Source organism: Dendrobates tinctorius, unplaced genomic scaffold (assembly GCF_039654945.1).
Source record: "Dendrobates tinctorius isolate UK_male_01 unplaced genomic scaffold, ASM3965494v1 ptg000326l, whole genome shotgun sequence".
NCBI lineage: Eukaryota > Metazoa > Chordata > Amphibia > Anura > Dendrobatidae > Dendrobates > Dendrobates tinctorius.
The window spans coordinates 13,713,627-13,734,332 of record NW_027361993.1 but is presented as its reverse complement, the minus strand read 5'-3'; the positions used below and the strand labels follow the sequence as shown (position 1 = coordinate 13,734,332).

General features: G+C 45.0%; 1 protein-coding gene across 14 annotated transcripts in view; it reads left to right on the top strand.

The window, feature by feature from the left end:
- The window catches only part of KCNAB2 (potassium voltage-gated channel subfamily A regulatory beta subunit 2), a 356,959-nt gene that overhangs the window by 145,871 nt on the left and 190,382 nt on the right, over window positions 1–20,706 (top strand). The window contains exon 1 of one of the 14 annotated variants that reach the window (XM_073561789.1): window positions 6,537–7,005. The exons of 12 other annotated variants lie outside the window; for them this stretch is intronic. In XM_073561789.1, the coding sequence (XP_073417890.1) occupies window positions 6,668–7,005 (338 nt within the window). In that variant the 5' untranslated portion in view covers window positions 6,537–6,667. Of the gene's footprint in view, window positions 1–6,536; window positions 7,006–20,706 lie in introns of those variants that run through there. One more of the 14 variants, XM_073561790.1, reaches the window with a different exon arrangement.

Here is a 20,706-nt window from a genome sequence, read left to right as displayed (position 1 = left end):
GTGACTCCACCAGCAGAATAGTGAGTGCAGCTCTGGAGTATAATACAGGATGTATTTCAGGATCAGTAATGTAATGTATGCACACAGTGACTCCACCAGCAGAATAGTGAGTGCAGCTCTGGAGTATAATACAGGATGTAACTCAGGATCCGTACAGGATCAGTAATGTATGCACACAGTGACTCCACCAGCAGAATAGTGAGTGCAGCTCTGGAGTATAATACAGGATGTATTTCAGGATCAGTAATGTAATGTATGCACACAGTGACTCCACCAGCAGAATAGTGAGTGCAGCTCTGGAGTATAATACAGGATGTAACTCAGGATCCGTACAGGATCAGTAATGTATGTACACAGTGACTGCACCAGCAGAATAGTGAGTGCAGCTCTGGAGTATAATACAGGATGTAACTCAGGATCCGTACAGGATCAGTAATGTATGTACACAGTGACTGCACCAGCAGAATAGTGAGTGCAGCTATGGAGTATAATACAGGATGTAACTCAGGATCAGTAATGTAATGTATGTACACAGTGACTGCACCACCAGAATAGTGAGTGCAGCTCTAGTGTATAATACAGGATGTAACTCAGGATCAGTACAGGATCCGTAATGTAATGTATGTGCACAGTGACTGCACCAGCAGAATAGTGAGTGCAGCTCTGGAGTATAAAACAGGATGTAACTCAGGATAAAATACAGGATGTAACTCAGGATCAGTACAGGATCAGTAATGTAATGTATGTACACAGTGACTCCACCAGCAGAATAGTGAGTGCAGCTCTGGGGTATAATACAGGATGTAACTCAGGATCAGTACAGGATCAGTAATGTAATGTATGTACACAGTGACCCCACAGCAGAATAGTGAGTGCAGCTCTGCTATATAATACAGGATGTAGATATGTCTATCTACAAACTGTAAACTGGTACTAGGCGGTGCACATACTTGCCTGTAAAGATTTTTGCCTGTAAGATCTTTTCAGTTAGCCATTAAAAGGTATCAACCACTGAGGACTCTCAATCCTGAATATTTTTCTATGAAAATTGTAGATTCTCTCTGAAGGCATCAAAACTATGAATTAACACATGTGGAATTATATAATTAACAAAAAAGTGTGAACCAGCTGAAAATATGTCTTATATTCTAGGTTCTTCAAAGTAGCCACCTTTTGCTTTGATTACTGCTTTGCACACTTTTGGCATTCTCTTGATGAGCTTCAAGAGGTAGTGACCGGAAATGGTCTTCCAACAGTCTTGAAGGAGTTCCCAAAGATGCTTAGCACTTGTTGGCCCTTTTGCCTTCACTCTGCGGTCCAGCTCACCCCAAAGCATCTCGATTGGGTTCAGGTCTGGTGACTGTGGATGCCAGGTTATCTGGCGTAGCACCCCATCACTCTCCTTCTTGGTCAAATAGCCCGTACACAGCCTGGAGGTGTATTTGGGGTCATTGTCCTGTTGAAAAATAAATGATGGTGCAACTAAACGCAATCCGGATGGAATAGCATGCCACTGCAAGATGCTGTGGTAGACATGCTGGTTCAGTATGCCTTCAATTTTGAATAAATCCCCAACAGTGTCACCAGCAAAGCACCCCCACACATCACACCTCCTCCTCCATGCTTCACGGTGGGAACCAGGCATGTAGACTCCATCCGTTCACCTTTTCTGCGTCGCACAAAGACATGGTGGTTGGAACCAAAGATCTCAAATTTGGACTCATCAGACCAAAGCACAGATTTCCACTGGTCTAATGTCCATTCCTTGTGTTCTTTAGCCCAAACAAGTCTCTTCTGCTTGTTGCCTGTCCTTAGCAGTGGTTTCCTAGCAGCTCTTTTACCATGAAGGCCTGCTGCACAGTCTCCTCTTAACAGTTGTTGTAGAGATGTGTCTGCTGCTAGAACTCTGTGTGGCATTGACCTGGACTCTAATCTAAGTTGCTGGTAACCTGCGATTTCTGAGGCTGGTGACTAGGATGAACTTATCCTCCGCAGCAGAGGTGACTCTTGGTCTTCCTTTCCTGGGGCGGTCCTCATGTGAGCCAGTTTCTTTGTAGCGCTTGTTGGTTTTTGCCACTGCACTTGGGGACACTTTCAAAGTTTCCCAAATTTTTCAGACTGTCTGACCTTCATTTCTTAAAGTAATGATGGCCACTCGTTTTTCTTTACTTAGCTGCTTTTTTCTTGCCATAATACAAATTCTAACAGTCTATTCAGTAGGACTATCAGCTGTGTATCCACCAGACTTCTGCACAACACAACTGATGGTCCCAACCCCATTTATCAAGCAAGAAATCCCACTTATTAAACCTGACAGGGCACACCTGTGAAGTGAAAACCATTTCTGGTGACTACCTCTTGAAGCTCATCAAGAGAATGCCAAGAGTGTGCAAAGCAGTAATCAAAGCAAAAGCTGGCTACTTTGAAGAACCTAGAATATAAGACATATTTTCAGTTGTTTCACACTTTTTTTGTTAATTCTATAATTCCACATGTGTTAATTCATAGTTTTGATGCCTTCAGAGTGAATCTACAATTTTCATAGTCATGAAAATAAAGAAAACTCTTTGAATGAGAAGGTGTCCAAACTTTTGGTCTGTACTGTATGTGTGTGTGTGTGTGTGTATATGTATATATGTGTATATATATAGGTGTGTGTGTATATACACATACATATATATATATATGTGTGTGTGTGTGTGTATGTATATATGTGTGTGTGTGTGTATACACACACACAATACCGTTCAAAATTTTGGGGTCACCCAGACAATTTTGTGTTTTTTCCATGAAAACTCATACTTTTATTAATCAAATGAGTTGCCAAGTGAATTTAAAATCTAGTCCAGATGTTGACAAGGTTCGAAAAAGATTTTTATTTGAAATATTTTTCTCCTTCAAACTTTGCTTTCGTCAAAGAATGCTTCCTTTGCAACAATTACAGCATTGCCGACCTTTGGCATTCTAGCAGTTAATTTGCTGAGGTAATCTGGAGAAATTTCACCCCATGCTTCCAGAAGCCCCTCCTACAAGTTGGTTTGGCTTTGTGGGCACTTTTTGCGTACCATATGGTCAAGCTGCTCCCACAACAACTCAATGGGGTTGAGATCTGGTGACTGCGCTGGCCACTCCATTACAAATTGAATACCAGCTGCCTGCTTCTTCCCTAAATAGTTCTTGCATAATTTGGAGGTGTGCTTTTGGTCATTGTCCTGTTGTAGGATGAAATTTGCTCCAATCAAGCGCTGTCCACGGGGTATGGCATGGCGTTGCAAAATGGAGTGATAGCCTTCCTTATTCAAAATCCCTTTTACCTTGTACAAACCTCCCACTTTACCAGCGCCAAAGCAACCCCAAACCATCACATTACCTCCACCATGCTTGACAGAAGCCGTCAGGCACTCTTCCAGCATCTTCTCTCACTTCTGTATCTCACAAGTGTTCTTTCTGATCCAAACACCTCAAAGTTGGATTCGTATGTCCATAACACTTTTTACCAATCTTCCTCTGTCCAATGTCTGTGTTCTTTTGCCCATATCAATCTTTTTTTTTTATTAGGCAGTCTCAGATATAGCTTTTTCTTTGCCACTCTGCCCTGAAGGCCAGCATCCCGCAGTCACCTCTTCACTGTAGACGTTGACACTGGCGTTTTGCGTGTACTATTTAATGAAGCTACCAGTTGAGGACCTGTAAGGTGTCCATTTCTCAAACTACAGACTCTAATGTACTTGTCTTGTTGCTCAGTTGTGCAGCGGGGCCTCCCACTTCCATTTCTACTCTGGTTGCATTGACAATCCAACACAATGGGCAGCACTTTGAACACATTTTATAAGTGGTCAAAAACTTGTAAATAACTCATGAAAGAATAAAGTTGCATTAAAACAAGGCACACCATTGTTTTTCTTATGAAATTCTCAATAAGTTTGATGTGTCACATTACCCTCTTCCCATTGGAAAAAATAAAGTTGGATCCAAAATGGCCGCCATGGTCCTCACACATCTTCAATAGTTTCCCCCCTTCCATATACTAATGTGCCACAAACATAACCAGCAGACGGAAAGTCGACTGCTGAGGTTAATATTCTTGGAGCCAATAGCCATAAAGGTTCCCAGGCTATTCATATCAGCTCACAGCTGTTTGCTTAGCCTTTACTGGTTAGTTTACAGGGGAACCCCAGAATAAATTGACATGGGGTCCACCCTATAAAATCGAACCAGCAAAGGCTAGATTGGTAGCTGCGGGCTGGTATTAATAGCCTGTGAAGGGGCCATGGGTATTGGCACCCCCCAGGCTAAAAACATCAACTCTCAGCCACCCCAGAAATGGCGAATCTTATAGATGCACCAATTCTGGCCCACTCGCCCTGTAGTGGTGGCAAGAGGGGTTCATTTTTTATGTCACCCTTGTATTGTCGAGTGATTTCAAGCCCACAGGTTAGTAATGGAGAGGCGTCTATAAGACACCTATCCATTACTAATCCTATAGTTATATGGTAAATAAAGACACAGCCAGAATGAAGTCCTTTATTTGAAATAATCACACAGATTCCTTTATTGAATCTTAACCATACTTACTAAACGCCTAATCCCCGACTCCCTCGTCTCCTGCAACAAAAATAAAATAATAAAACAACATGTAATACTCCCTTTCTGACGTGGTTCATTTACCGAATGTCACACGAAGATCTCACGTGTAGAACAGTCATATCGGGAGATGTTACTGCTCTACTCAGCCGGCGGCGCTACACTGACTGGAGGTGATCGCTCCCGTAGTGTATCACTGCACTGCGGTGAGAGTTCACCGGCGTTCATCAGCTCCGGTGCTCTCAACATACGGCACTAACGCTGTGTAAGAACTTTCCCACGCCGCAGTGCCGAAAGTGAGAGCATTGGAGCTGATCAGTTGATACACTGCGGGAGCGAGTAGCTCCTGTCAGTGTTTTGCCGGCGGCTACACGTGACATCGTCGTGGGACAATCTGGATTACCTGGACTACGGCGGACAGTGAGTATGTGTTGGTTTATTATTTTACATTATTTCTAGGAGACGATGAGGGCGTCAGGGATTTGGTGTGAGGCGAGTATAATGAGCTTTTATTTTTATGTGAATGAGTATCTTATTTTACTGTGTTTTTTTTTTTGTTTTTGTTTTTTTTTTTTACTCTGAGCACAGGCGCCGGCAGATGATACTACTCTTCCATCAGCGGCACCTGCTGTCACTGTTATCAGTGACAGCAGACATAGCCCGATGGGAGCAGTAGTCTCATGCCTGGCTTTTTTACTGCAGGTCACCGCTGCGGGTTACAGTCAGCTGCAGAATCACGCTGACATCTGCCTGCATGATCCTGCAGCTTTGTGACCGACAGTACCAGCGGTAGTGTTTCCGCGCACACACACAGACACCCGCAGACAGACACGCACATATTCTCCTCTCACATATTCTCCGCCCACACACGTGTTTTTGGCAGCAACTCCACAGCAAATCCGCAAAACTTTTTACACCTGCCGTTTTGCTGTGGATTCGACTGGCTCATTGGAATTCAATAGGTGCAGAAACGCTTTAGATCCGCAAAAAGAATTGACATGCTGCGGAAAATAAAACACTGCAAATATGGACGGAAATTTCCCCAGCATGTGCTCACTTCAGGAATGCCATTGATTAACATTGCTTTAATAATCCATTACAGATTTATAGCATTTCCTCACGGTAAAAACGCTGCGGAAACGTAACAAATCCACAACGTGTGCACATAGCCTTATCCCTTCTGTTATTGCAGCATGGTATCAGCGCCTCGTCTACTCTGTCGTCTTGTGCCCATTGTTTGCCCTCTGTTCCATGATCCTGTACTAAAACGTAATACCCAGATATTACCCAGATATTTTTCTAGTTCTTGGAAGTGAAAAACCATCTGCTAAGAACCCAGCAATCAAATCTGGTTAAACACTAGCACTCTCGTTTGTTCTGGAGGCTTAAAAATCTAAAGAAATGCACTACCTGAATATTTCTTCTGTGTGTTAGGAATGGTTCTGTGTGTAAATTACTATGTTGCTGCATTTTAGACTAGTCGTGTTTCTGTGAGTCTATCAGAGATGACACATTTATATTCTTGAGAACTGTGTGGAAAATTAGCTGATAGGGTGACAAACATTTGGGTTAGTTGTTTGGCACAAGAACCTTTTATTTTTCATCTTACCATTTAAATAAAACTTCATGGGCTGTCCTGATTGGACATTTTGAGCGTCCCTCATCTTGGTTGCTTTTTAAGAACTGTGATCCAGTTTGCAAACTAATTTAGACATTGTTTTATCTGCATGTCTTGAAAGTCTACCTGGCTAAATGCATTTACTAAGAGCCCTATGTTATGCATGACGAGTTCAACCTTTTTGATTTTGCTTCTTAAGTGACTGTAGTTTACTATGTTTGTTAGTGTTGAAACCTATCAGTTTCACAGTATGTTATCCTGACTAAGGTCTTGAGATGGGATTAATTTACTCCTTGGGATCCAATGACCGATGACATGAATGTGTACATGTCTCTTTGGTGTCCCAGACAAAGAGAATATATAAAGGTCCATTAATTAGTAGAGGTCCCAGCTGTCTCAGTCGGCGACTGTCGAAGGTTTTTGTTCTCATTCTATGTTCTTGGACTTGATCATAAGATTACAAAAATGTTTGTTGCTCAGAGAGCAACCTGCAATGACTACAGAGTCTCCTCTGTCAAGAAGTCCCTTGTGCCCGCTAAACCTGTCCATCTGGAAAATCCGCAGATTCCAAGACCAGACAGCAAAATGCTGTCCGTTTCATACAGTGGGAGCTTAAAGAGTGTGCTAAGTAGGCACCACTCTGAATGGGGAATAAACCAGGTCCATCAGGTTGATGTGGTGGAACTACAGCGAATTCGGGATGTCAAGGTGGCGGCTCACGCCAAGAACATGGAGGAATTCCTCAAAATGCACGGGCTATCCTTGGATGACTGCACGGCACGTAAGACCGGCATGAGATACAAGTAAGTCCTTCTTACACTCATAAAAAATCCTCCTTGCCGTAAATGTACAGAAAAGATTCCTAATTTGTATCAGTTTATCGCTTTGATTAAAAAAGAAAACTGTATGTGTGATTCCAGACTTAATGTAATTTTACACAATTTTCAAGTGTAGAATTCCTGAAGTAACCGGTGTAATCAAATTTACAAATTCAAAGGCAAAGCTCTAGGATTCAGTTTTCGAAGATGCCTTACTGATGTCCGATATACACCTGATGAAGACTCATTAATAGTTGAAACACGTTGTGTTCAGTTTTTATTTAACAAAAAAATAAAATTATTTTAATGTGTTGTAATCACTATTAATTAACTTACATTGAATTATATCCAATCGCACTGGGATCCTTCCTCAAACGGAAGCTCCATCACAGATCTACCTATCCCTAGATGTCTTAGTTTGATATGTTACTGTTAATGGTTCTGTTGTATCACAGTGGTTTAATAAGAATAGATCTTTTTTTTATTTTATTATTTTCGATTTGATGATTAGACTTCTATTAAAACATGAAATTAAATTAAACTTAGTAAATAATTGGGTAAATAATTAGTAGAAAATATTAAGGACTCTTTCAGACGTCCATTTCTCACATACGTGTTCTATCTTTATTTTTGTCGGATAAAACATGTACCCATTATAGTCCAAGGTGCTGTTCAATTGAGAGTGTATGTATGTATGTATGTATGTGTGTGTGTGCACCTAATTTTGCCACAAAAACCTGGGAAAATGTATTAACTCGGGTATACGCCATGTATGCATTGTCCCCTCATCCCTGTCCTGGTATGCATGGCTCCCCATCCCTGTCCTGGTATGCATGGCTCCCCATCCCTGTCCTGGTATGCATGGCTCCCCATCCCTGTCCTGGTATGCATGGCTCCCCATCCCTGTCCTGGTATGCATGGCTCCCCATCCCTGTCCTGGTATGCATGGCTCCCCATCCCTGTCCTGGTATGCATGGCTCCCCATCCCTGTCCTGGTATGCATGGCTCCCCATCCCTGTCCTGGTATGCATGGCTCCCCATCCCTGTCCTGGTATGCATGGCTCCCCATCCCTGTCCTGGTATGCATGGCTCCCCATCCCTGTCCTGGTATGCATGGCTCCCCATCCCTGTCCTGGTATGCATGGCTCCCCATCCCTGTCCTGGTATGCATGGCTCCCCATCCCTGTCCTGGTATGCATGGCTCCCCATCCCTGTCCTGGTATGCATTTCTCCCCATCCCTGTCCTGGTATGCATGGCTCCCCATCCCTGTCCTGGTATGCATGGCTCCCCATCCCTGTCCTGGTATGCATGGCTCCCCATCCCTGTCCTGGTATGCATGGCTCCCCATCCCTGTCCTGGTATGCATGGCTCCCCATCCCTGTCCTGGTATGCATGGCTCCCCATCCCTGTCCTGGTATGCATGGCTCCCCAGCCCCGTCCTGGTATGCATGGCTCCCCAGCCCCGTCCTGGTATGCATGGCTCCCCAGCCCCGTCCTGGTATGCATGGCTCCCCAGCCCCGTCCTGGTATGCATGGCTCCCCAGCCCCGTCCTGGTATGCATGGCTCCCCAGCCCCGTCCTGGTATGCATGGCTCCCCAGCCCCGTCCTGGTATGCATGGCTCCCCAGCCCCGTCCTGGTATGCATGGCTCCCCAGCCCCGTCCTGGTATGCATGGCTCCCCAGCCCCGTCCTGGTATGCATAGCTCCCCAGCCCCGTCCTGGTATGCATGGCTCCCCAGCCCCGTCCTGGTATGCATGGCTCCCCAGCCCCGTCCTGGTATGCATGGCTCCCCAGCCCCGTCCTGGTATGCATGGCTCCCCAGCCCCGTCCTGGTATGCATGGCTCCCCAGCCCCGTCCTGGTATGCGTGGCTCCCCAGCCCCGTCCTGGTATGCGTGGCTCCCCAGCCCCGTCCTGGTATGCGTGGCTCCCCAGCCCCGTCCTGGTATGCGTGGCTGCCCAGCCCCGTCCTGGTATGCGTGGCTGCCCAGCCCCGTCCTGGTATGCGTGGCTGCCCAGCCCCGTCCTGGTATGCGTGGCTGCCCAGCCCCGTCCTGGTATGCGTGGCTGCCCAGCCCCGTCCTGGTATGCGTGGCTGCCCAGCCCCGTCCTGGTATGCGTGGCTGCCCAGCCCCGTCCTGGTATGCGTGGCTGCCCAGCCCCGTCCTGGTATGCGTGGCTGCCCAGCCCCGTCCTGGTATGCGTGGCTGCCCAGCCCCGTCCTGGTATGCGTGGCTGCCCAGCCCCGTCCTGGTATGCGTGGCTGCCCAGCACCGTCCTTGTATGCATGGCTCCTTATCCCCTATCCTTGTATGCATGGCTCCTATAAAAAAAAAAAAGGCACATCCTACCTACCTTCCCTGCGCGCCCTCGCTGCATCTCGTTCCGTTCCAGCAGCTCTTCCGGCCTAGCGATCACGTGTCCTGGCTCATTAAGGTAATGACATTTTATTCATTCCCTACCTAGACGACTTCCTAATTGTAGGGAAATCAGAAGCAGATTGCAAAAAAAAACGGTAAAACTAGTCAAGGAGGTACTTTGTTCACTGAGGTGGCCAATACATTTTTTCAAAATAAAAAATAAATCCAGAACAGACACAAACATTCCTTGGAATTTTGCTAAATGCCAAAAGCCAAACCTCTTTTCTTCCTGAAGAAAAAATACAGAAAGTAGGCAGATTAGCATCCGAATTGATAAAAAAAACGCAGTGAGAAGTGCTATGTCAATACAGGAAACCCTACAGCTTTAACCCCCATAAACACCGTGCCATTTTCTGTTTTTGTGTGTTCGTTTTTTGCTCCTTTTTTTCCCAGAGCCATCACTTTTTAAATTTTTTTTATTTTTCCGTCAATATGGCCGTTTGAGAGCTTATTTGCAGGATGAGTTGTACTTTTGAACACCACCATTGGTTTTAACATATCGTGTACTGGAAAACGGGAATAAAATTTTAAGTGCGGTGAAATTGGAAAAAGGTGCAATTCCACAGTTGTGGGTTTTTTGTTTTTTTTTACCATGTACACTAAATGCTAAAACTGACCTGCCATTGTGATACTCCAGGTAATTACGAATGCATAGACACAAAACATGTCTAGGTTCTTTTTTATTTAAGTGTTAAAAAAAAAAAAAAAAAAAAAAAAAAATGCACCATTTTCCGATACCCTAAGCGTCTCCATTTTTCGTGATTTTGGGTTGGGTGAGGGCTTATTTTTTGCATGACGAGCTGACGATTTTAATGATACCATTTTAGTGCAGATATTATCTTTTGATCGCCTATTATTGCATTTTAATGCAATGTTGTGGCTACCAAAAAAACGTAATTCTGGTGTTTTGACTTTTTTTTTCTCGTTACTCCGTTTAACAATTAGGTTGATTTTTTTTTTTTTTTTTTACATTGACTGGGTGATTGTGAATGCGGTGATACCAAATATGTGTATGTTTGATTTTTTCATTTTATTTTTTTTTTTTATTTTGAATGGGTGAAAGGGGTGGTGATTTAAACTTTTATATTTTTTTTTAAATATATTTTAAAACTTTATTTTACTTTTGGCATGCTTCAATAGTCTCCATGGGAGACCAGAAGCTGCCATAATCCGATCGGTTCTGCTACATACAGGCGATTGATCAGATTGCTTGTATGTAGCAGAATTGCTCACTTGCTAAGAGCGCCGACGACTGGGCGGCGCTCATTTTAATCTGGCAGTGACAACCATAGAGTTCTGCTGGAGACCTCTGGTCGTCATGCCAACCCATCGGTGACCCATCATCACGTGACGGGGTCACTGATCGGCAGGATTTTCTGCACGCTTGCCGGAAGCGCTAGTTAAATGCCGCTGTCAGAAGCTGACAGCGGCATTTAACAATTTAAAAGCCGCGGGAAGATCGCGATTCCACCTGAGGCTGTTGTGGGCACATGTCAGCTGTATATATCAGCAGACATGTGCCCGGAAACGTGCACACCAAACAGGGAGAGTTCGACATCGGCGTACTGTTACGCCCGATGTTGGAAAGGGGTTTTCCCCGGGAACAAAATGTAATTTTAATCTATAGATCTTGGAATAATAATTTCCACAATTGGATGTGATTAAAATATTGCTGTGCTGAGATCTTATAAGTGTGTCCCTGCTGTGTACTGTGTTAATGGCTGTGTCTGACCGTTCAGGGACATGGTCTGATTATACCACAGCTCCTGAGCAGGGGAGGAAGCAAAAGAGATTATACAGACATTACAGCACGGGATTACAAATGATTTTATCTTTGAAGTAAAAATAGAATTAGACTTACTGGTAATTCGGTTTCTAGAAACCTTCCACAACAGCATAGGAGCTTGTCTCCATGTCCTAATGGGGGACAGGAAGCACGAGAGGTTAAAAGGTCCCTCCCACCTCTCTCTCACCAGTGACTTATAACTGATTACCATAGCACCGTTTACCTTAAGATTCTCAGAATTTGTCCAAGAATGCAGGGAGGGAAATAGTGGTGTCGTGGAAGGTTTCTAGAAACCGAATTACTGGTAAGTCTAATTCTATTTTCTCTAGCAACCTTCCACGACAGCATAGGAGGCATAACAACCTATACTGCACTAGGGGGGGGACAACGGCCTGAAGAACTTTTCGGCCAAAGACTAAATCCCTGTTGGACATAAGGTCCAACCTGTAGTGTTTAGAAAAAGTTTGTAAGGAGGACCAGGTTTCTGCCTTACAAATCTGCTCTGAAGATGCTCCTGCCCTCTCAGCCCATGAAGTAGAGGTAGATCGTGTTGAATGCGCTTTGATCCCTGTAGGGGGAGTGATGTTTTGCACCAGGTATGCTTCAGAGATAGCCTTTTTAATCCAATTTGCAATGGTGTTTTTTGCCACCTACTTTGCTCTGTTTGGACCAGAGGTATGGATGAATAGGTTGTGGTCGATTCTATAAGGTTTGGTACACTCTAAGTAGTGGAGAATTATTCGCCTTATGTCCAGCGTATGTAACGCCTCTTCTTTAGGGTTTGCTGGGTTTTGACAAAATGAGGGGAGAATTATATTCTGTGATCTATGAAAGTCTGACACAACCTTTGGTAGAAAAGACGGATCAAGGGAGAGAACTATGGAGTCATCTCTGACTGTTAGGTAGGGTTCTCTGATTGAGAGAGCCTGTAGCTCTCCTATTCGCCTTGCTGAGGTTCTTGCTATAAGGAAGGCCACCTTACAGGAGAGCAGCTGAGAAGTACAGGATGGCAGGGGGTCAAAGGGTGATTGAGTGAGTCCCGTAAGAACCATGTTCAAGTCCCATGGTGGAACCGCAACTAGCTTTTTTGGATGTAGCCTAGTGGCTGATGTAATGAATCTTCTTATCCACCTGTGGTTGGCCAAGTCACAGTCAAACATGGAGCTTAATGCTGATATCTGTACTTTCAGTGTGCTAGGCTTTAGACCTAGCTCAAGCCCCCTCTGTAGGAAATCCAGGATATGGGAAATGTTAGGGTTTCCTGGGTCAGGCAAATCTGGCAGACACCATAAGGAAAACTTTTTTCCATATTTTGTTATATATAGCAATGGTGACCGGCTTCCGGGATTTCTGGAGGGTGTTTATTACTGCCTCTGATAGACCCCTGTCCCTCATGATCTGGGTCTCAGTAACCAGGCCACGATCCTCATTCCCCGGAGGTTTGGGTGATGTAGCGGGCCCTGTAAGAGAAGGTCGTTTTCCAGGGGTAGGAGGACTGGCCCCTCTACCTGTAGCTCTGTAATTAGAGAATACCAGCTCCTTTTTGGCCATAGCGGAGCTACTAGGATGGTCTGGGTTCGATCCTTCCGGATCTTCCTCAGGGTTGCGGCAAGGATTGGAACTGGCGGGAAGGCATATGCCAGACGAAACCTCCGCTTGTGGGCGAAGGCATCTACCCCCAGGGATCTGTCCCTGGGTTTCAGGGAAAAACAGTTTCTCACCCGAGCATTTTCTCTTGAGGCCAGTAGATCCACCTCTGGGAGGCCCCACCAGTTGACCAGCTTCTGAAAGATTTTTTCGCTTAGGCTCCACTCGCCAGGCTGGATGCATTTTCGGCTCAGGAAATCTGCCTGAAGATTGGAGGTACCCTTTAGGTGGACTGCTGTTAGAGACCGGAGGTGTCTTTCGGCCCAGCAAAATATTCGGCACGACAGGCCCTCTAGACTGCTGGATCTTGTACCACCTTGGTGTCTGAGATGGGCCACTGTTGTTACATTGTCCGAGTAGACTCTGATATGATGGCCCTGAACTAGGTGTCTTGCCACCAGGAGAGCTTCCTCCACAGCCTTCAGTTCCCTGAAGTTTGAGGACTTTGTACTCACTCTCTGGCTCCACAACCCCTGGAATAGTTGTTGGGACGCTATGGCTTCCCAGCCTTTTTTGCTGGCATCCGATGTTACCGTGACCAAGGGGATTTGGGACCAGTTGATTCCCCTGCACAGATTTTTGTGGTCCATCCACCATGCTAGCGAAGCTTTCACTCTTCCTGGGGTCTGGACTCTTTTGTTCAGGCAGGTGTGATCTCTGTTCCAGTTTCCCAAGATATGGGACTGGAGTATTCTGGAGTGAGCCTGCACCCAAGATACCGACTGGATGCAGGAGGTCATTGACCCTAGTATGGACATAGCTGACCTGAGGGTCGGGGACCTCTGTTTCCTGAAGCTCAAGATCCTTGAAATTATGGACCTCTGATGTGCCTCCGGGAGGAAGGACATTTGTTTCCTTGAATCTAGGAGGATTCCCAAGAATTTTATCTGCTGGGAGAGTTGGATCTGCGACTTTTTTATATTCGGGATCCACCACAGCGATCGGAGAATACCCAGTTTGGGTCACCTGGTTTACCAGAGTCTGGTATGAGGCTCCTATTATCAGCAGTTCGTCCAGGTAGGGTACAATGCATATACCTTGGCTTCTGATGTGGGACACAGCTTCCGCCATAATTTTCGAAAATACTCGAGAAGCAGAGGATATTCCAAAGGGAAGTACGTGCCGGATGTCTGGACCCTGACGGATCGCAAACTTTAGGTACTTCCTGTGAGAAAGATGTATAGGAATGTGAAAATAGGCATCCTTCAGATCTATGGTTGCCATGAAGTAAGACGGCCCTATCAGAGGAATGGCGGTCTTTACCGACTCCATCTTGAATCTGCGATATTTGATGTGTCGGTTGAGGCCCTTGAGATTTATTATTATTCTTGCCTCTCCTGTGGGTTTCTTCTGGGAACAGCCTGGAATAATGCCCCCTTACTTGTTCCTCCACAGGGACCTGACAAATGGTGTTTGATTGTAGAAGGATCTGGATGCCGGATTTTAGTGCTGTAGTCTCCCGAGGTGGTAGGGAGGTAACTCTTGTACCTCGTGGGGGGGAAGATTCGAATTCTAGTAGTAGGCCCTCTTTGATCACACTGAGGACAACGGGGCTGTTGAAAATCAACTGCCAAGAGTGAAAGAACCTCTAAAGCCTCCCCCCCACCGGGGTCGAGTCAATGCTTTTCTTGTGGCTGTTGCTGCTGCTGCTGGGGGACCAGGATATTCCTGCCTCTGCAGAATTGGACTGTACCATAGCCCTGGCAGAGGTGCGGATCATCTCCATCGATGCATCTGCCAAGAAGCCTGTAGCTCTTTGTAGTATAGGGAGGGAGTTCAGGAGGTCACCTTTGAGGTTCCCCGAGAAATATGACTCTCTAGTTCCTCTATCCATTGGAAGAGAGACCTAGACATGCATGTGGACGCAATCCCTGACTTTAAGGAAAAAGCAGAGGTTTCCCAGGCTTTCCTCAGGAGGCTCTCTGCTTTACAAAAAAAAAGAGAAGAGAAGCCAGCGTTGCCAAGGTCAGAACGCATAACATAAAGTGCATATGCACATAACATCTAACTGTATTCAAAATGAGATATTTAGCAAAAAAATTGATCAATTCAATTGAGCCACCTCGCCGCGCCAAGGCAATCTCATGTGGGGGGTCCTACTCTACGTTTTTAATAAACACTGTGCCATTACGGCCTCCTAGATACATTAAAAGCAAGACCACTTTAAGTGCAATCCGTACCTGAGCATTTCTGGATCGCTCCCATGATGCCAGAAAAGGCAAGTGCGGATGAAGGCCAGCCAGGTCTGAATGCAGACGTGTCAGGTTTAGCCTCCACACATTGCCCGACCAGCAAGCATAGATGAAGGGCAATGCAGGTTCAGATACAGGTGCACAATTAAATAAAGCTTGGGGCAGGGTGGGGCTGCTGTGTATGTGTGCACAGCAGCCTAGATCCATCACAGTGAACACAGAAAAAATGGCGAACACAACCCAGCGCGCACGGCTTTACGGTCCATCGGGTCTCTAAGCTGGGACGCGTCATCAAAAGGAAGGACCGTTTTCTTCGCCACCTGGACATCCACTTTCGGGATGTCCCATTTAAACTCCTCTCCCTCCAGGGGGAATCTATGCCTGAGTTCCGAAGGGGCTGAGTAGCGCTTCTCTGGGTACTCCCATTCCTGGGAGATCATATCTACTATGCTCCTATGTACTGGGAAACCTGTTCGCTTGGGTCCCTCGAATCCCCCGAACATGCGGTCTTGTGCTGACTAACAGGCTCATCCTCTAGGCCCATGGTGGCCCGTACTTCGCCGACCAGCTCCTCCACATATTCCGTGGAAAGGAGGTATTTCCTAGATTCAGCTGAATTAGAGATTCCCGGTTGTTCCCAATTTTCGGAGCCTGAATTATATGACTTTTTCTGAGTCTTCCATCTGAATTTTCCGTTTTTTTTGGGGGTGGTGAGCCCACAATCGGAGGGGGTGGAGGGGGGGGGGACAGTGCGGCCAGGGAAGTCTGAACCTGGTGAGTAACCAGGCTGTGGATTTCGTCAATTAGTGACGGGTGTTCAGCCCTGACCACCCTGTCTATGCAAGCTTGACACAATTTTTTCGCCCAATTTGAGGGGAGTTTTGCACTGCATATGGCACGTTTGGCCGACTTGCTGGTGGTATTGGTGCTTTTGTGGGAAGACTTTTCTCCCTATAAGAAAAGGGGGAGAAGTATTTTGAGGACCTCTATCCCAAGATCTCACCACTAGGACCCACCCCAGTTACACTTACTGTGGCTGGGGCAGCGCTGGGCTCTGCAGACGCAGGGCCGGAAGAACCGTCCATACTGACAGGGGATTTGCCTTACCTGTCGGCGTCTTCCGGCGGGTTAATAAAGGGTTAACCCCGCCCTCAGCGCAGTATTTTCATTTTCCCCTCCTCCCTGGGTCCCAGGGCAGGCACAGCGAGTGCTGGCGAGCTTCGCACGCTGGCAGCTGAATGGGGGCCGCCATGACAGGAAGTTGTCATACATACCTCGGAAGTGACCGCGCGTGACGTCACTTCTGGGTCACCGCACGGCGTGCAACAGGAGGAGGCGAGACCGGAGAGCTGCGGGAGGCCTCCAGTCGGGGATCACTGGCCCGCTTTACTCCCCATAGGGGAGCGCGGGTGGGTCAGGAAGGTCTCGTGTTCTTATGAAGACGGGAGCAGTACGGAGGAGGGAAGGCAGCGCCGCCGACCACCACTGCCCGGCTTAAGAATTACAGGTACGCTGCAGCAGCCGGCCACACAGCATACCGCACCTCTCCATGCCCCATGGGGGACAGGAAAGATACTGGTGAGATGGAGGTGGGAGGGACCTTTTAACCTCTCGTGCTTCCTGTCCTCCATTAGGGCGTGCAGACAACTTCCTATGCTGTCATGGAAGGTTGCTAGAGAGACATTGTTTTCTGGGAAATGTTTTGCCTTACAAAAAGAATCAGCTGTGATCCCCAGTTGTAATGTCTGTATGCTCTTTTACTCCCCCCCCCCCCCCCCCCCCCCCCCTTTCCGGCCCAGCAGCTGTGGTATGATCAGACCATATCCCTGTACGGTCAGACACAACCATTACACCGTGCACAGCAGGACACATTTATAAGATTATCTCCTCACAGGAACATCTAAGGCTGGTTTCACATTTGCGTTCAGGAGGGCTGCGGATGGCTGCCTACTTCCTCCCTGAGAATTTTGCGTTTTCGTGCGGTCACATCGCGGTCATAAAGATAGGTACGCAGGACCCATACAGAAGTAGGCGGAGCTTCAGGGAGGAAGTAGGCAGCCATCCGCAGCCCTACTGAACACAAATGTGAAATCTGCCTAATTTAAGCACATCCAATTGTAGAAATTATTCCATTCCGCCATTACTGAAAAATCGGTGTTTGAGTTGGTATGCAAATGAGGCTTAAGTGCTATGGTAGATCATAAGTCTCTGTCACTCCAGCTCTATTCTCTGCTCAACACCACTGCCTCCTGCTTTTCTGACTTTTCCTTTTCCTGAAGACACACACCATAGATGCTGTCAAATCAAGCAGGAGGATGCAGCTCTGGGCGGGGAATAAAGCTGGCGTGACAGAGGCTTCATAGAATTGTAGAGTTGGAAGGGACCTCCTGGGCCATCTGGTCCAAACCACTGCTCAAAGCAGGATTCGCTAAATCATCCCAGACATCTGTCTGTCCAGCCTCTGTTTGAAGACTTCAACCGAAAGGGGAACTCACCACCTCTTGTGGCAGCCTGTTCCACTCATTGATCACTGTCAAAATATTTTTCTAATATCTAATCTGTGTCTCCTCCCATTCAGTTTCATCCCATTGCTTCTAGTCTTTCCTTGTGCAAATGAGAATAAAGATGTTCCTTCTAAATTGTGACAGCCCTTGAGATATTTGTAGACAGCTATTAAGTCTCCTCTCAGTCTTCTCTTCTGCAAGCTAAACATTCCCAAATCCTGCAACCTTTCCTCATAAGACCGGCTTTGCAGACCGGTCACCATTCTGGTCGCTCTTTTCTGAACTTGCTTTAGTTTGTTGATGTGTTTTTTTTAAAATGTGGCGCCCAAAACTGGACACAGTATTCCAGATGAGGTCTGACCAAAGAGGAGTAGAGGGCAATAATGACTTCACGTGATCTAGACTGTATGCTTCTGTTAATACATCCTAGAATTGCATTCGCCTTTTTTGCTGTTGCATCACACTGTTGACTCATATTCAGTCTGTGATCTATTAGTATACCCAAGTCTTTTTCACATGTGCTGTTGCTTAGCCCTATTCCTCCCATTCTGTATATGCTTTTTTCATTTTTATTGCCCAGATATAGTACTTTGCATTTTTCCCTGTTAAAAACCATTCTGTTAGTTGCTGCCCACTGCTCCAGTTTATTTATATCTTTTTGAATCCTCTCTCTCTCTTCTCTAGTATTAGCTATCCCTCCTAGCTTTGTGTCATAAGCAAATTTAATCAGTTTACCCTCAATTCCTTCATCTAAATCGTTCATAAAGATGTTGAACAATACAGGGCCTAGGACAGAGCCCTGTGGTACCCCACTTGAGACATTCTTCCAACTGGATGTGCTGCCATTTACGACCACTCTTTGGGTCCGATCACTAAGCCAGTTATGAATCCACCTAACAGTTGCCTTGTCCATTCCATACTTAGCTATTTTTTCAGTAAGGATTGTGTGAGATACTTTGTCAAATGCTTTGCTGAAGTCAAGATATACTATATCTACAGCATTTCCATGATCCACCCAATCAGTGATTCTGTCATAAAAAAATTAAGTTAGTCTGACATGACTTATTAGTTACAAACTCATTCTGACTCTGTTTAATCACTTCATTCTTATCCAGGTACTGACATCCATGTTGTTTAATAATTTGTTCAAATTTGTTCAAATAATTTGTTCAGATCTACTATAGCTGTTAAGCCTCATTTGCATATCAATTAAAGCACTGATTTCTCAGTTATAGAGGAACGGATTGGCATGTAAAATTATTGCTGGTCTTGTCTTTGACAGAGCTACATGCACAGAGTATAGCGCCACTGAATGGCGGCGATTCCCGCTGGTGTCAGTTGTATCGTCCACGGATGATTCGTGATCGATTGAGGTCGATTAAAACCTTAAATACTGCTGTCAATTACAACAGTGGTATTTAAGTTGGTACAAGGGGGTCTCAAGACCCTCTTAGTAACCATCGGATTCTCACGATGAGTATCACAGGTCCCAATTGTTATTGGTACCCTGAGGTGATGACCAGAGGTACAGTGGCCTGAGAGAGCCAGAAATATGCTGGCTCTCACAGACTGTGTCAGTGAGCCACTGCTATATACGAGTACTGCAGTGTATGAGATCAGTGATCAAAATAAAAATTATACATGTTCCTTAGTGAAAAAGTGGAAAAAAATGAAGAAAAATTCAATAAAATATATAAAAAAACAACAAAGCGCACACAAATCATTAAAATCCGTTTTGCCACTCAAAACGCATAGTTTCTGATAAAACAAAAATAAACAAAAAAGTACACACATAATTGGTATTGCCGCGTCCGGAATGACCTGCTCTTTAAAACTGGCATGTTATGTTTTTTTAGTTTGGTGAACGTCGTAAGAAAAAAATAAAATTGCAAAAATGTTTTATTTTTTTTTTATCATTTAGACTCACAAAAAAGTGAATAAAAAGCAATCAAAAAGTATTATGCAAAATAAAATGGTATAAATGAAAAAGCCAAACAGTCCTGCAAAAACAAGCCCTAATATGGCCCATTCTGCAAAAAAAGAAAACTTACAGCGCTCAGAATGATTATGAAAAAACAAATTCAATTGGTTAAAATATTGTTTTTAGTGTGTAAAAATAGCGAAGCATAAAAAATCAATATAAATCGGCTATCACTGTAATCATACCGACCTGACGAACAAATTGAACGGCGCATAAAATTTAAAATAAACACAGTAACTGAATTGATGGGTTTTGTTCATTTTGTGACTGAAAAATCTGAATAAAAAGCAATCTAAATAAAAAGCAATCTAAAAATATTATGTAGCCCAAAATGGTACCAAAAAAATTTTCAACTAGTCCCTCAAAAAATGAGCCCCCTAATACAGCTCTCAAAAAATAAAAAAAAGTTACTGCGCTCAGAGTATGGCGACAAAACACTACTTTTTAATAAAAAGCATTTTTTACTGTGTGATAGCAGCAAAGACTAAAAAAATTATAAATTTGGTATAGCTGTAATCACTCAGACCAGAAGAATAAATCCACCTTATCGCTTATACCACACGGTGAACCGTGCATAAATAAAAATTGTAGTGCTGTCTATTTGTTCTTTCTACCTCCCAAAAATCGGAATCAGGTTTAGCTCAAATTTATCCTGCACTCTCCGCTAAGAGCTTACGTCAAGGTTTCCATGTAAATTCCCCAAAACCATGATTCGGACAAAACCCCAGATGGAACCACTCACTTATGAGGCAGATGGAGTCACTTTGAACTGGTCTTTGTTCCGGTGTGTAAACCATTGTAGCAAAACCTTCCTTCTCAGCCCGGACGTGTGGCCTAACAGTAATTTCTGACAAACATATGGGGCAGCACCGTGTTCGGGAGAAATTGCGCAATAAACTATGGGTTCTGGTTTCATCTTTCAACCCTTGAGTACCTGACAAACTTGCAGCAAATGCAAAACTTAACATTTTACTAAGCTAAAGTAAAAAATTTTTTGAAAAAAGTTAAATGTTCATTATTTCCTTCCACATTGCTTTAGCTCCTGTGAAGCACCCGAAGGGTTAATGAACTTTTTGAATGTGGTTTTAAGCACCTCAATGGGTGCAGTTTTTAGAATGGTGGCACTTTTGGGTATTTTCTGTCATATAGGCCCC